Genomic DNA, 17907 nt, shown 5'->3' on the forward strand with positions numbered 1-17907 from the left:
TAAACAGAAAAGTCGATAGTTAAAAAGAAACAACGATGTTTACATTACAGATTAAACCTGGCCGTACTATACGTTTGTAGATCAAGTCGCAAGCATACGACATCCGCGATATTTAATGAGAAATTTAAATAAACACAAATTTAAAAAGAAACGATGATATTTACGTGCCAATTGTAGATCTTTAAACAGAGATGACAATATTTAAATAGAAACAACGATATTTAAATAGAGACAACGATATTTAAATTGACAGTATGATATTTACATTACAAATGAAATAAGTTAGTGGAAAAAAATAAGTTAGCATGAGAGTATATTATAAACAGGCTTAATGTTTTTGTCCTCTAGTTGATGTATCGGCTTTCTCACTAATGTTGGCTGCGCTTCCTTCCATAAGTATGCATGTGACATACTTTAGTTTTAAATAAGGGATGTCATTTTGCGGTAGCCGTAGCTTTTCATTGTCGAGTATTTGTTCAATAAACCGCATAACATATACTACATAGTCGACATTTCATCATTTTTGTCTTGGAGAGTCAATGTCGTGAATTAAGGGGTACAAGGTCATCATCGTCTCGCCGAACTCCATCTCGACACAATTGTCGAATAGTTTTCACTGTCAAGAAATACAATTTCAAGTTAGAATTTTGATTGAGAAACTACGATATCAACATCATGTAATATTCAATGGTGATGGCATCTCTGTCATACTCCTCACTCTCGCATGAAGAATAATGCTTGTGCTCTTGTTTGTCGTTGTCCAAAACAAGAACATGAAAGTGCCCATTAAGGATTATTGGCAGAATGATGATATCAATATCATGCAAGTTACGTGCGGCATCTCCGACTATAGTGAGAGTTGACTCAGATGCGTCTTCCTGTTTGGAGAAAAATAGCGCCAGTGGCCGCGTGATGGAACCGTGCTTTTTATACGGATATGGCACTTTCTTCAGAGACTTTTGAATTATGCATACAAATGCGACCATGACATCGTTTATGACAATTTCCTTCCCGTCCAGAATTATGAACAAGCTGGCTCGTGTTATGTTAACACAATCATTCTTCCATATGACAGTCCTGATGTTAAATGGTAACATATATATTTAAATGAAAACATAAATACTTAATCGGAAATGGCAAATATATAAATGAAAACATAGATTTTTAAATGGAAACTAATGCTGTTAATTGGTAACACATATATTTAAATAATAACAAAAACATTTAAGCATAATCTACTTCTCTTAAATCGTAACACATTTATTTAAATTATAACATAAATACTTCAAACTTACAAGTCTATCTAGTGCTCGTGAAGATCCTTATTATCTCTTGCTCGAATTTGTCGAGGCGAGTGTACTCGGTGTATCTTTTCTTCTTGGGAAAAAAATTCTTCCGCACATCGTCATACAGTTGATTGGCAAGGACTGTACAGTCCATGTCAGTAATCATTATTTCTTCGTTGACGTTTCCTTGTCTTTCATTAGCAGCATCCTTCAGTTTTGACTTATCACTAGAAAGGTTAATCACCGTGAATAATCGAGACATCTTCGACTCCCAATAACGGTCCTTTGTGTGATGTTGTTGACGATTGTTGGTGTTTTGTGCTTGGTGCACAATTTTTTCCCTTGTTGGTCCGACAATGGTTCATCGGCAGTAGTTGTTGCTTAATGTTGTTGTGGGATTATGTCTTCCTTCGATGCAACACCGCCGCTTTGCCGCTCCATTAAGATGAGGGATTTCATTGACAAGATATTCAATGATCTTGTCAACATCGGCCGTGACGACATCATCAACCGGAGACACATTCGTTGAAGGTTAGTCCACTGTAGGTGGAACTACTAGAGGGGAAATTTCCTCAAACGCAACTGTTGTGGCAATTTTCTCAGACACATCCCTTGTATCCGGTCGATCAACCGAAGGTGGTACTACTGTTGTTTTAACGTCAGCTGGTGGAGGGAGAGATATTGTTGATTTTTTTCTCGTCGCAAGCCTCTTCCTACGCGGGCGTCTTTGGATGGCCATCCCAATTATGTCGTCATTGGCAAACGTCGTGGCTACGCCAATAACATCAAGACTATTCCTAGTATCGTCGATGCCGAGTAGTTCATTTGTTGATAGGGACGTCGACTCGATCGCTGAATGTCCTTCCAACGCCTCGACTCGAGCAACAAGCCGGGGAACTCTTTCATCAGATTTTTGCATGCCCCAGTAACAACCATGTAGTAATCTCATCGGGTGTCACCCTTGGGAGGGGGGTAGGGAAGCTTTCCAGACGGTGAGAAGTGTATGCGCGGGTTGGGCTAGGAGAAGGGGTGGCCTAAACAAAGACTTCTTCATCCATATTCACAAACTGACCAATTCAGAAACTAACATTTGTAAACAACACAATCTCAGTGAAACCCCTCAATTTAAACAATAACCAATACTTTTAAACACTAAAAGAATATTTTTAAACAATAACCAGTAAACTTAAACAATAACCAACATTTTTAAACACTAAGGTGCTGTTTGGTTGGCAGTAAATCAAATTACATGTAAGTGGACTTACAATGTAAATGGAAATGTTGTATTTCAACTTACATCATTGTTGTTTGGTTTGATGTAAGTGAAAATACTTTATATACTTTTCATGAGTTTGGTTTTATGTAAGTGAGAGAGGTATAGTCACCATGTAAGTAGTATGGTGAGATGACCTCCATTAGTTTTTATTAGTAATTATTTAATACTTGTCATACAAATTAATTTAAGCAAAAATAATTAATTAACTTAAATTCATTATTTATGTAATGTAAAAATATTAAATATTTATTTTTAAACAATTAGCATTAAATTTAATTAACAAATAATATTTTTTAACATAAATCATATTACAAAATATTTAAATCAACATATAACATCATTAAAATTCATCTATATATATATTTCATTATTTATCTGGAAAACATGAAACAAAATTAAAATCTCCATGAATGAAGATCATCTAAAAATCAGATATATGATCTATACAAGTTAACCTTAAAAACCAAACTAATGTTCATCATCATCCATATAATTAATCATTAATCAAACAAAGCAAGACCACAGCAATCCTGAGGAGGGATACCCCGCCACTCAACCCTCAGAAAACCGCAAGGCTGATCAATACACCAGAATTCAACAATAGTAACAACAACAACAACAACAAGAGGGATACAGAAAATATATAGGTTCACAAATACACAAGGAAACAACACTAACAATAGTAGGAAATGCTAGTACATGAAAGTTTAAGAGTTATTTAGATACTAAACCATGCAACAAATTTTTCTACACACTAGTGGATCCATAGGTCTTATAATATGTTCCATGACAACAACAGCATACATGAACTAAAGGAAATACAACAGAAGATAGAACAGTAGAAAATGCCCAGTACGCTGCCACATAGTCACACCTACTACCTGCAACAGACTGGGAGGAAGAAAGAGGGATGAGTAACTCAAGTTACTCAGTGAGGGGAAGTTAGCACAACTTTAGCATAAATACACCAACAATAATAACAATAATAAAACATCAAAATAAAAGCTTTACCAACACAATACTATTTTAGAAACATTAACACATATAATAGAAGTCTTCAAAAGGATTAAAATAACATAATAATATCAATAAAACCATTTTTACCCCAACTAGGGTATACAACACCAAAACCACAAAACATGGTTTTAATAAATAAGCACAATACCCAACACTCACCCAGCATAACGTGGTCTAGAAAACTCTCTAAACCTTAGCCGTGGCCCTTGAAGTTGACCCATCAGTTCACCGGTTGGTGACTCCGGCTACACGATGAATATCCAGTCAGGGCTCTACACTCCCACCTGAACTGACCCTCGTAGTAATCAGCCGGTCATCACGCCACCTCAACAGGCTGGCCGTGGAGACCGGCTACCGCAGTAGGATATCACCATACAGTCACCACAATAAACACAACCCCACTTGGAGTATAAAAGTCATCCATGTTCAACAATCAACAACACCTCGACCATTGTACGAGGACAAGATAAAACACAAGGAAAGCTCAAGCTTTTAACACAATTTAATTTACAAATCCCACGCAAGAAACAACATGGTAACCATTTCCTTTCAACCATTTAAAATGAGTTTCAAGCCTTAGATTTCACAAAATCAATGATTTCCACAACAAATCTCAAGTTTCATACAAAATAAGGATTTCACAAACTCATGGATATATATATATATATATATCAATCACAAATCCAACAATAACAAATCAAAAGCCGAATGAGACATCCAAGATTTTCTCAATAATAACTATCATTCACCAAAATACCAAACAAGTATAAATCAATAAAACTTACTTAAAACATGATACGTATATATATATATATATGTGTGTGTGTGTGTGTATATATATGTATATTCATCTCTAGCTATTGGCATTCTTCTAATTAAAGCTATGCTCAACAATTCCACTCACTGAATTGGCGATTTGTCTTTCTCGCTAGCTACTCCTCGGCTAAATCTTTGCCTCAAGCCAAGACTTTTCCTTGCCAAAGTATAACAAAATACAACAATAATTAGCAAATAAAACAAATCACACAAGAAAAACCCTAAGTTTTCTAACAAAGAACCCTAATTCGATCCTAGGGTTAGCTCAAAGCTAGGTCTAAAGGTTACCAATGAATTCCTGAGGGTTTTAACTTCACTCTAGTCCAAAGAAATCAAAGAAACAACCAAAGATTGTCAGTGCTACAGTAACCTCTAATTTGCTACAGTGAAACCGGCCCTTATACTATGAATTTTCTCCCAATTTACAACACCAATTCAAGAAATTTCTTCACAATAATTCTCATACATGAACAACAAGTCAATGGCTTCAATTTGTGCTTATAAACAACTAAATTTATGGAGAAATCTAGGTTTAAAAAAAAAAATCTAAAAACAAGGAAATACAAGAAGAAAATATGGTATAAAACATTAAATCCAAGCTTACCAAGTTCAAGATTGAGGGAGGAAGGGAAAGGACACTTGGTTCACCCGAAAACCTCACTGGGAAAAAATTTTAGGATGAGAGAAGGGTTCTGCCAAACTAGGGAAGAAGAAGAACAAAGGAAGAAAGGCTTTTAGAGGAATAAAAATTCGTGCTGCTGCAGATATGATCGCTACGAGAGCGATGCACTACATGAACTAAACTTCTATGCATGACACTACTGAGTCAGACCGCTACAGTATTGTGCTAAAAAATATATAGAAATTGGCTAGGTCAATCTACAGTAAAAAAGTGGTTATAACACATACATTTTCTCAAGAGAAAGTGTCTGCAAGAAACACTTATCCTCAAACTCCTCATGAACAAAATTAGGCTAAATTAACAAATGGTCACCAATATTCCAAACTTGTTCTTGATCTTCATTATAATCACCAACAACATGATCTTGATCTTTATCCATATCAATCATCGCAGTCCTTAAGATAACATTCAATGAGAAGTTCCTCCTCTCAATATACTCATGGACAATCTTAGCCGTATACATAGCACCAAGCATCATCACCTTATCAGGGACAATGCCACTGTAGACCCTGCCAAGAATGGTGGACCTACCTCTTTTATTTGTCTCCTTAAAACCTAGTTAAGTGCTAATCATGTTTGTTTTACCCTTTAATCCCTTTTTCTTCTTCTTCTTGTCACCTTGCTGGGAGTTTTTCTAGAGAGAGGAATTCCCGGAGGGATTCCAGGACGCCATCTCGTCATTGTCTCCTTCTTGGCAGAACGTATACACCCCATGATCATCTCCCTCCTCTATTCCTCCATCTCTCTTCTTTCTCTCCATTCCCCCATTTGATCTTACTTCCTTGGAAGTTGAAGAAGAGGGTCATCCGTCACCGTAGTTCGGATCTCCACCGGTAGTCTTGGCATCCGGAGGAGAGGAGAAGAAGATCAAGTAGCCGTTGGCGTTTCCCCAAAGGCTAGGTAGGCCCTCTCTCTCTCTCTCTTGGTGATGGTAGGGTGGTATGCTATAGTCATGGGAGAAGCTTGTGTTTGTGAAAATCTTGAGCTTGGTGATAGATTATTTTCTAATAAATATTCATGATTTGAAGCTCTTAGTGGGTGATCTATGCTCTCATGTGTCTATGGTTGCCTTTGATGATGATGTTTGTATGTAGAGCTTTACCATTTTGATTTGTGTTTGGCTTATCCTTGCATGGGGCTATATATTTATTTTTGCATACATGAAACCATGGCTAGTGAGTGTGTAGGAAGCTATATATATATATGTATGTTTACATTTTCATGCAAGAGACTAAACCACTTCTACCTATAGGTTTAGATCACTCTTGTGTCCCTTGAATACCTCAAGTTCATGGCCTCCAAGGATGTATATTTATATATATTTACACACATGAAACCACCTTCATATGTATATACATATATGTTTGAAGCCACTCATACATGTGCAAGAAACCATGTTCTCATTTGCATGAAACCTTATGTTTTTACACCCTTGAATGTTAGCTTGCATGATCCATGCATTGGTCTATGAGTTTTGCATGCATACACCTGCCCTTATATACATATATATAGATTATGTTTACTTACTATGTGTGCATGACAATAATACTTAAATGGCATGCATCCTGGTTGTGATAAATTGAAATAGTTATGTATTGGCATAGTAAACCACTATGTTGGTAGGGCATGGGTTGTGTTCATTTAATTATAGCATTTGATGTTTTTTGTTTTGTTTTTTTCTTTGTTTTTTTGTTGCTTCCTTTGAATCCTTGAGTTCTAATTTGTGTTTAGAAAGACCATGCTTTGTAGTAGAGTGTTGGTATTTTTAGACTAGTTTATCTTTAGCCTTAGTGCTTGAACACTTCCAAGTATTCATGTCTATTTGGTTGGTTTTTCCCTTGGATTATAGGACCACCTTGAGCATCATCTTGGATTTCTTTTGAATTTAGGAGATCACCAAGTAAGTAATCCCTTGAACTCTTGTATTTAAAATTTTGTTGTATTGGTTTATTTTCATGTAAAATTTCTGAAAATTTATTTGCAATTATTCTTTGAAAATTATTGTCGGAATGTCATCTTATTTTTGACTTATGTTTTTATATGAAGAGTAGTTTCTATACTTAAATGGAACCATGGTGTTATTATTTTGCCAAAACTTATATAGGTTAATTCCCTTTTATTACTTTCAATTATTTGACAAAGTGTTTATCCCTTTTGTAATCCTATTTATTACCAATAACAAAAAAACTTAAGATTAATAAGTGCTTGAATCTTTGGTCCACCTGCCATCAACTTAGATTATCTATTTATTATTTGGTTATATTTTTTATTCCTTAAATATCCACTTGCCTTTATGTCCTTGCCCATCTCCTTTCAAAAATTGTTACCATCCTTGTTTTGACATTGTTTCCTTTGAATTTATTTGTCTAGCTATCTTGGAAATAGGTGGGCCATTTTTCTTCAATTGATGAGACATATTAGACTTTGTATTTTTTTTTAAAAAAAATTTAGTATTTTATTGTATTAATAATTATGCATTTCACCCTTGAGATTGGTTGAATAATTATTTATTGGTTATTTATACTTGTGGTATTTTATTTTATTGGTAAATCATTTATTTTCTTGAATTTGGGAAAATATTTGTGAAATGTTGTTACTTTTTCTTCAAAGTGGGAACCAGGCATAGGCTTGGAAAAGTGATTATATTATTTTACATTATTTATTCATCTATTTATTTATTTACTTTATTTTATTAGTTGAATTTTTGAAAAATACTTGTGAATATTTTGTATTCTTGGCTTGGAAATGTGTCTGAGTATTTTGGTCTCCAAAGGAGCGATATGCAACCCTGTTAGTGGGGGGTTAAACCCTGACCTTGTCGACAATAATTTTGTGAAAATGAGACTGCAGTTTCGCACAGTGTCCGTTCGGTGAAATAATCAATGGTCACCTGGTATTCAGTCTCGGGTCACCGAGGGTAAATAAATAATTTCTGTTATTTTGGCTCGGGTTTATCACCGAGGGTAAACAAATGACCTTTGGCACTTACAGTGAATTTGGAGACATACTCTGGATTTTTTTATTTATTGTTTTACTTTTTGATTTTGTTTACACTATTTTTGTGTTATTGATTTTTGTGCAAATTTCAGACCTGAACTTTTGCTTTCAGTTTGTTTTGGATTACTTACTGGGCTAGTGAGCTCATGGATTTATTTTAAATCCTTTTCAGATCAGGAGCAGTAGACCTAGAGATCTTAGAAGGCTTCCAGTAGATGTCTTTTTTGGAGTTATGTCTTATGTCTTTGTATCAGTTGTATTGTTGTTAAGAACCTCCTTGTAGGTCCTGCTGTATTTCTTTTGCTTTATATTCGAGCTTGGTTGTAAACCTTAAGTTGTACTCTTATTTGGTATTTCTGTCAGTTTATTTCTACTCCTAGTCTGTGTTTAGGTTTTGAGGCCTTGCAGGTTCACTGGGCCTGTCCTGTGGGTCTGCGGACGTTTGTCAGCGCACCAGGTTCGGGGCATGACAACCACTCTCCAGCATCCTATCAAACAAGTCTAATGCCTTCCCCTGGATTCCCACACTCAGCCTACCCTGTAGTCATCACTGTCCATAGCACCAAATCCTTTGTGCACATTTTATCTAACACCTACCGTGCATCCTCCAAAAACCCACATTTCACATATATATCAACTAATGCAGCGGCGACAAACACATCCGACTTCAATCCAAACTTGTAAATAAGATGATGAATTTCCAACCCCATTCGCAGAGACTCCATATCACGACAAACCCTAAGCACGAAAGGAATTGTGAAGTTATCAACACGAGCCCCAGACTGAACGAATTCCTTGAAAATCTCCAAACATCTCAGATAATCACCAGTCTTAGAGAGATCACCAAGAATGACACTCTAAGAGACATTGGCACACTGATCCATCCAAAAGAAGAGCACGGACGGGTCATGCAAATCCTTGTGCTTGGCGTAGATGTACAAGAGCTTATTTGCAACGCTGAGATTTCTGATCATGGACATGGTGATGGCGTAGGCGTGGACGTGCTTGATCTCTTTCTGATGGCGGCATTGGACGAGGACTGAGATGAAGGACATGGGGTTGAGGGACTCTACTGGTCTTATTGAACTACACATTGAGAAAGACCTCAGCGGCTGAGATGAAGGACCTAAGGTTCAGGGATATCTCTTTCTCTCAATCGAGAGAGAGAGAGAGAGCAAGAGAAAGAGAGATCCCACCAATCTTCTTGTCGCCAGTGGTGGAAGGCGTCGCCGGTGGTGGAGGTTGTCGCTAGGGTGAGGTCCGAAGGAGGTGCTTGTTTGCTTTTTGGAGTTAGGGGTGGTGGTAAGACTACTGTAAACCATATTTTACAGTATTTCAACTCACAACCAAAGTTGTGAGTTAAAATACTGTAAAATGAGAGTCTAATGTAAAATTTTTACAAGTAAAAGTTGCCTTTACATCAAACCAAACACCAAAAAGTAAGTTTCACATATAAAACTTTTTACATCACACCTACTTACATCAACTTACTTCTAACCAAATAGCCCCAAAAAGAATTTTTTTAAACAAAAAAACTATTACTTTTACATGATAACAAGTAGACTTAAAAAAAGAAACAAAGTTTAAACACAAAAATGTCACTCCAAACAATTGTTAACATAAAGTGTGAAACTAATGAAATGCCGAAGAGTTGAGCAGGAGTTCTCCTTCAAGACATGAGTCCGGGTCCCTCATGTAAGATGTCTAGAGCAATGACAACTTTGGAAAGAGAAAAGTCAAGAGGCGAAGAGAAAAAAAGAAACCGATGCTAGTAATAGTGTTCTCTGGATTAACTAAGAAAAAAGAAACCATTTCCTCTCAAAGCGGAATAATCATTGCGGCCAAGGGCATTATGGTCAAACCATGTCTCACTTGCCACAACTTCCCATACAAGAGACAATTTTGTCCAAAAAATTCAAAACTAACTCCGTTACATGCTTGGGGGTTTCAAATTCATTGTATTCAAAAGGAAGGGTTTTTTTTATAGGTAATCAAATTTAGAGGGACAATTTGTGCATATTACAAAACTTAGGAGGTGTTTTTAGCAATTTTTAGAACATTAAATAGTGCAAACACTTATATTCTACTTCAATCACTTGTACTGTATTATATTTCTAATTTTCACAATAATAATTACTTTAACAAATGCTCTCCATCCATTTTTAATGAATGCTACTAGTTCTTATTATATATATATTAATAAATGTGGATAAGTGACAACCGTCACAACCCTCGACCATTGTTTTGAAAAGAAGTTACGTTAAATCTTTAACCTGTCATGTATGAAAGAAATGAGTTACAACTCTTCCATTGCGGAGAGGATTAACGTAATAACAATTCAATAAATAAAATGTTATCTTTCTTTTTTTTAAAAAAAACATTATTTTATTATTGTCTTATAAAAAATCATAAATCTTACAATAACCTCTAGGTTATTTTAATTTATGATAATAATTATTATCTTATTAAATTGCAGCATACGTCTTGCATTGATATATATACTGTTAAGCAAGTTTTTATTATCATTTTTATAAATCATATTTAAAAAACCAAAATTATCTAAATTTTGTTTTCACTAAATTTTTTAATCCGAGTTGCACTGAAAATTTGATTGACAAAATTCACTCTTCCATTTCTTTATAAATATCTAATACACGATTGGCTTTGGAGTTAATGCTGACATTAGTGTTTATTTTTATTAATAATCTTCCATCTCAAATTTATTCATGAAACACTGTCATGTGACAAATTCAATGATTTAAATAATATCCAAACAAAACTAAAGCAGAAGAACTACCAAAGGGCTTCTGACAGTGTACTTCCCCTTCTCATCAACCCACACAAGAGCTCCAAATGCATCAGCACCTGCGTCACCCTTTGGTGGGGTGGCCTTCACAGTGACCTTATATTTCAGCCTCTCATCCTTCTTCTTGAAAACAAGCACATCCGGTTGAACAACTACGGAAACCCACTTAGGCATTGTCACCGTGACTTTATAACTGGCAGGTCCATCCCCAACATTAGTCACTGTTCTCACAAACATGCGAGAATAACTGGTAGAATTGGGCTCGAAGGTAGCAATGAACGAAGGATAATTGAGATCAGATGAGGCTTTGGAACTATTATATAACTTGGATCTAGTGATTATCCTGACCTGTTTGCTTGTGTAACCAGACGCGTATAACAAGCTCACATAGTCTTGTGGGTTGGCATCATAAACCAGACCTGGTTCCAAGGCTTTGTTCGGGTCCACTTGGCCTGCTCCCCATGGCTAGTGGACTAGCATCGCTAAAGAAGCCATTGTCCTTAATCGGCTTCAAAGTGTTATCCAAAACACTGGCCGTGGTCATCATGGCCGAGCGAATGGCGGCCGGGCTCCAGCCCGGGCGTGCACTCTTCAGCAAAGCAGCCACACCGGCTGCGTGCGGGCAGGCCATTGATGTGCCTGAGAGGATGTTGTAATCACTACCCAAGGGAGTGTTACCAATGATGGCAGCCGCCATATTAGGCACCCACGCTGCAAGAATATTAGTCCCTGGAGCCATTATGTCCGGCTTCAACACGCCAGGGGTGTTCTGTGATGGTCCTCTCGATGAAGATGATGCCACTGCTGGAGCTCGTTCGGTGCCGATGAATGTCTGCCTGAACTTCATGGTCACAGTGGCTTCCAAGTTTTTCTTCGCGTACTTGATCAAGTTCACTGCCTGTTTCGAGTTGATTACAACCCCTGGACAAGTGTTGTCAAAGTTGTGAATCTCATCAGAAATGAATACAGCACCAGCAGCTTTGGATTCAGTCACATAGTAATTCTGATAATATGTTGATCCAGTGTCGTCGCACACCACGATCATGCCTTCTGCTTCGGATGTCAGCAAAGAAGATGAGTTGCAAGCTGAGATTGTCTCATTGTAAATAAGCTGCACATTGACTAGCAATGCGTTCTCTGGGTACAGAGTAGTACCGATGATGGTTTGGCCATTACCTAATGTCAAAGTCCCTGAGAACTTACGGTCAATCGAGCCTGCTGCCACGGTTAACGCCCAGGGGGTTCCGTTGTGCAGTGTTGAACGGCCGGGTCCACGGTTGCCTGCAGAAATGGAGACGAAGATACCTTTTTCCATGGCTGAGAATGAACCTATGGCTATTGGATCTTCATAAAAGTCAGTACCACTAAAACCGAGTGATACTGAAATGATATCAACGCTATCTGCAATAGCTTGATCCAAACCGGCAAGAACATCAGACTCGTAGCTTCCTTCTTGCCAATTGACCTTGTAAACAGCCAATCTTGATCTGGGCGCAATGCCCCTGGCAACACCAGAGGCATACCCAAAATAATCAGCAGAAGCATAGTTCCCAGCAGCAGTGGATGCACAGTGTGTGCCATGACCGAACGTGTCTCTAGCTGAGTTCATAGAGATTTTGATTCCTGGATTGGCTGCTCGGACTCCCTTGTTGAAGTAACGAGCACCAATGAGCTTGCGGTTGCATAAAGAGGTGTTGAACTCCTGCCCGGGCTCACATTTTCCCTTCCATCTCTTGGGGGCTAATTTAGGCATTCCTTTATCGTTGAAGCTATCACTTTCCGGCCAAACTCCACTGTCGATCACACCAATGATCACATCTTCACCGTATTTGGAGGCTGGCCAGAGCCCTGTGACTGTGTTGAGTGAGAGGAATTCATAGGTGTGGCTGGTGTCCATTGTAGCTTGTTTCTCTTCATGGGCGGACAAGAAGCCAGGCGCTTGCTTCAGAGCTTTGAGTTCTTCACCGGAAAGCACTGCGCTGAATCCATGCATTACATTCTCATAAGCATAGATGAGTCTCGGAGCAGCTTCAGAAGCATCTTCTTTGGCAGAGTTGGAGGTGCTCAATGACTGAAGGGTGGAAGAGTACCAGTGATGGTGATCAGTGAAGGCCATGGGCATTGCTGTCCTGTCCATGTGGATGATATAAGTTGAACGATCAGTTGGCATAGCCATTGCTAACAGAGAAGTGAGCAGACATAAGTGGACGAGTAGCTTAACAGCCATGGAGGTCATTCTTGATTTTCTGTGCAGGTTGAAGAAGCTTTATGTGTTGCCTATCTATATATATCTATATATATCGAAATTGGTCTGCTGTAGGATAAGGTGGTATTAGTCCATTCTTGGAAGAAATCGTTTTATTCTACACCTTATCCTCAATCCTTTGCTGCAAACCGATGTAGACTGAAAACTAGAATTGGAAAAATTGAAGATGATGTTCAGATTTGTCTGTCCTGAGAAGTAGTTTTTTGAAATGTGAGACACCTTCTTAAAGATCAATGGGTTGTTTGATGGGTACATAATAAATACAGAACCATACGGTGAAATGCCTGCTGGAAAATTTAGGTAGTAATGGTTGGATTATTCATTTTAAGTTGGAGCACATGACAGTGTTAGATTGAATTTTGATCATCTGGTTCAAATTGGCAGCTGTGCTGAACTTGGTTTGGTATGTTATTTAATGAAATTATGTTTGCTTTAAACAGAAAATGATGAAAAGGAAGAAAAGGATGAATTTTTTGGTCATCTGCTTTGAGAATAACTAGCTTATTGAATTGTTAGCATTGTTTGATGGTTCCGCAATAAATACAAAACCACACACTGAAATACGTATTGAAAAAGTACTGGGTGGTTGTATTAATCATTTGATCAGACAGATAGTTTAGCCTTGGAGCACATGAGTACGTATTGATTAAATATGCAAGAGAAAGCCCAATCTTTTGATCAATAGGTCAAAATTGGTAGCTGCGCTGAACCGGGTTTGGTGTGTTATTTAAGGGCTCTTTTTGCTTGCTTAAATAGAAAAGGCTGACCTGGCAGATGCTTGCCTTTGGAAAATAAAACTTTCAAAAGATTATAATAAAGAAGAAAGTGACAAGAACCTAATGAATATGAATTATCTAATCATCCACTATTCTCTGCAATTTTCTCTGTCGGTAGGAATTATTCTTTTATTGAAAGTGTGAGTTAACTAGCTATGGATACTGATAAATAAAGTTTATAAACTTCATAAAAGAAAATTTAAATAAAATAAAACTAAATCCTTAGCAATACCACCTGAGGACTTCTCACTGTGTATTTCCCTCTATTACCAATTAAGCAGCCCCCTCTGCAATGGCCAGTATGGTCAAGATAGACAATGGGCCAGTTTGGACCGTTGTCTGATTAATTCATATTAGACCAATATGTTTACTTCCAACATTCTTTTTTTTTTTACAAGAGGAGCAGACAGTCCGAGGGCCCTGCTAAACCGCCAGGGCGTGCACAAGCCTCAGTGGAGCAAGTGGGGGCTGGGCCACGCATAGCATGCGCATGACCACCAGACACAACCACCGCTCACATCTCCCTGAAACGTGCCTCACCGAGAATCGAACTCTCACCACTGGTGAAGAGCTCTCATCGGCGACCCGATTACTCCAACATTCTTACTCATCTTCTTAAAATTACTTCGATCACTCTCCTCCTGCATGCTCGCTTCTAAAGACAACCGGTTTTTCTCCCAAGATTTTTCCAATTTGAAAAACTAATGCTTGAATATGCTGACTATTTTAAAGTGGTTCATAATGCTTGTCAGTTTTACTCTCATTCATCTCCTATGCATAACTTTGCTTATTTACTTACTCGTATTTGTAAATCTTTGATTGACTAGAAAAGTACTGGTTTGGATACTCTTGATAAGGGAATTAGGGATACTCGAACTTCAACTCCAAGCCTTTTGATTTAGAGAACCCCCGACTACTGCTTTTTCGATAATCGAGATGCTAATTATAGAGCCTTGAACCATAAATACAATGCCCTCCTTAATCAAAAATTCTATTCGATGGGCTCATCGTGCTAGATCTTATCTCGAGTAAGTATGACCCAAATTTCTTTCGCAACACATCGCTAAAAATCCGTAATCATTGTAACCATATTACCATCATTGTTGATGATTTGGGTCATACTTACTCAGATAAGGACCACATTAAAGATACCTTTTTGGATTATTCCTCGAAACTGTGGGAGGATATCACTAAGGATAGTTTGACTAAGGATATCACTAAGGAGGAAGTTTTCTCTGCCCTTAATTTTCTTGAGGAAAGTAAAAGTCCAGGGCCTGATGGTTTTAATGTAGAATTTTTCAACTTCTTTTGGGAAGACATTGTGGATCCCCTCTTTCTGGCTATTAAACACTTTTCACCAATGCTTCTATGCCTAAATCTTGGGGTAAAACTTTTGTAACCTTAATTCCCAAAAGGAGCATCCTACTAGAGTTTCTGACTTCCGTCCGATTTCCCTCTGTAATTTTTGTTATAAAATCATCACTAAATTATTGGCCAATCGTTTAAAATTTATTTTGAATAGTTTGATTAGCAAGGAGCAAGCTGGTTTCTTATTGGTCGCACCCCCTTTGATAACATTCTCACCGTTCAAGAGATTATTTATTCTATTAATATGGACCGGAACCTTCCCCATAGGATGATTGTTTAGGTTGATGCTTATAAGGCTTATGACACCTTGCGTTGGGATGTTGTTCTTGCTACTTTAGTTCATATGGGTTTTCCTAGTATTTGGATTGCTTGGATAAAAGCTTGTTTCAATCAGTGTCCTTTTCTTTTTTAATCAATGGCCAGCCTTCTAAATAGATTCTCCCTACTAGAGGAGTGCGTCAGGGAGATCCCCTGTCCCCTTACTTATTTATTATAGTTTCTCAAAACCTTACTGCCATCCTCAATCATGCTCGTCAACTTAATCTAGTCCCTGGTTTCAGTCATGATGTTAAATGTAATTTAAAACACCGATGTATGCGAGATGATTTAATTCTTATCACTACTGGCTACTAGGAAATATGCCGAAAAACATCAAACTATGGGTCAATCTCTATACATCCTTAACTCGCCCAAACCTTAAATCTCTCAAAAGTCTAATTTGTATCTTCCTCACTAGTTTAATAGGAGGGTTGTTAAGAGCATTGAGACCATATTAAACATTAAAATGGGCACCTATCCTTTTACCTATCTAGGCATCCTTATTACTTACAAAAGATTGGCGATCTCTTGCTTTAATCTCATGATTGACAAGATTAACAAAACCATTGGTAGGTGGAATCGCTCAAAAATATCTAAACCCTCGCAAAGTGGTGATGATTAACATCTCTATTATGGTGATGCATGTTTACTATCTCTCTGTTTATCCAGTCCCTGACAGTATCCTAGATCGTATTTCAGCTAGTGCTAGGAAATTCCTCCCAGGCTAATTGTAGCAATGGTAGAGGCATCCCATTAGTTAACTAGCAGAATACTATGCTTGATAAACTCGATGGGAGCCATGGGTATCCGGAATCTCATAGCTGCTAAATTTTTCTCTTATGTTTAAAAATGTTTTGAACTATTTGAATCATAAAAGATGTTTCGTTTGGGTTCAATTGCTTATTCATAAATATGGGATGATTAATCTTTGGAATTTGCATATTCCCCTGAATTGTTCTTGGTTATTTAGAGGGATTTGTAGAATTGCAGATGATATTAAAGCTAATCTTTGGACACAATCTATTAATCCCTCTATGACCTCTTTTCTTTATGATCCTTGGTGTTTCGCGATTCCAATTGCCTATAAACCAACTTATCTTAATATGCATCTTGAGTTTGAACACTTGCAGGTGGCTGATTTTACTCATAATAATAATTGGAACACTCACTTGTTTTTAGATGTATTTGGAGTTAATTCTTGCCCTCCTATTTTAAGTCACGGAAACATAATCCATTTGGAACCTTCTTACTGGATTTGGTTCTCCATGACTAACACTAAATCTTTTAATGCTATTGTTTATAACCACTTCAATAGCAAACACTATGATCTGGAGAAGTGGTGTGGTTGGAACACTATCTGGCGCTTGAACAGCTAAGTTTTTCATTTGGTTACTCTTACATGTCAAGGTTAAAACCTGTGATTTTCTCAATGCCTTTAACCTTGGCCCTCTCATTTCTTGTGTTTTTTGTGGTTTGATGAGTGAATTTGCTGAACACATTTTTAATACTTGTCCCCGAGCACAAATTGTTTGGAGCAAGATTCTTCCATCATTAATCAAAACATTTGCTTTCCAGAAGGGATCTCTGTAGGTTATTGGTTAGTAATGCACAGGCAGGATTTCTCTTTATTCAAAGCTTCAATCATTGTTGTAGCCATCTGGTTCCTTTGGAAAGCCAGATGTGACTTTATCTTCAGTAACAGAAGAGCTAACTTTATTTGGATCGCCTGGCAGGCCATTGATCATGCGCAGGAATTAATGTCTTCTCCTTTGAATCATATGGGGAAAAAGTTCTATATTTTAAACAGGCCTTTCACTGGATCTTATGGCCTTTATTTTGCAGCCTTTGGGTCTTTGAACCAGGTATCAGTGGTGCAGGTTTTGTTTTTATTGATGCTAATATTTCCATCATACTTGCAGGTTGCTGTCAACTCATCAACAACTCTATCACTGATGCTGAGATCAAAGCCTTAATAGTGGCGCTTCATTGTGCGAAGATGGACAACATTAACATCTCCAGAATTTATGTTAGTTCAAAGGAGCTCATCCTAAGTGTGGTTGATGGTGTCTACACTAATACTTGGATCTCTATTGGAGCTGTGGATAATCTCCATCAACTTATGTTTCAGTTGAACTATTATCGGCTGGATTATATCCCTAGGAGCTGGAATCATATTGCCATTGCTCTAGCCGCTCACGGTACCGGACATATTCCTTTATCCTTGTTTCACAGAGGGATGAAGAAGCCTAGTTGGTTGATGAAGCTCATTCAAGATGTTGGATTTAATTTTTAACTTGTT

The 17907-nt window shown here is 37.5% G+C and overlaps 2 protein-coding genes across 2 annotated transcripts; both read right to left on the reverse strand.

The window, feature by feature from the left end:
* Positions 1 to 5369: 5369 nt before the first annotated feature.
* On the reverse strand, positions 5370 to 9129 carry LOC120254164 (pentatricopeptide repeat-containing protein At3g26630, chloroplastic-like). The gene is made up of 3 exons (XM_039262303.1): positions 8941 to 9129; positions 8672 to 8868; positions 5370 to 5586 (listed from the first exon to the last, which is right to left on the reverse strand). Exons 1-3 carry the CDS (start codon positions 9127 to 9129, stop codon positions 5370 to 5372), a joined length of 603 nt encoding a protein of 200 aa, XP_039118237.1.
* A 1633-nt stretch (positions 9130 to 10762) lies between these two features.
* On the reverse strand, positions 10763 to 13588 carry LOC120254165 (subtilisin-like protease SBT3). Its single transcript, XM_039262304.1, is given in 2 exon segments — positions 10763 to 11339; positions 11341 to 13588. Coding segments are annotated over 2 exon segments (2262 nt in total). The 5' UTR covers positions 13117 to 13588; the 3' UTR covers positions 10763 to 10853.
* Between the last annotated feature and the right edge of the window lie 4319 nt (positions 13589 to 17907).

Source organism: Dioscorea cayenensis, unplaced genomic scaffold (assembly GCF_009730915.1).
Source record: "Dioscorea cayenensis subsp. rotundata cultivar TDr96_F1 unplaced genomic scaffold, TDr96_F1_v2_PseudoChromosome.rev07_lg8_w22 25.fasta BLBR01000372.1, whole genome shotgun sequence".
NCBI classification, from domain to species: Eukaryota; Viridiplantae; Streptophyta; class Magnoliopsida; order Dioscoreales; family Dioscoreaceae; genus Dioscorea; species Dioscorea cayenensis.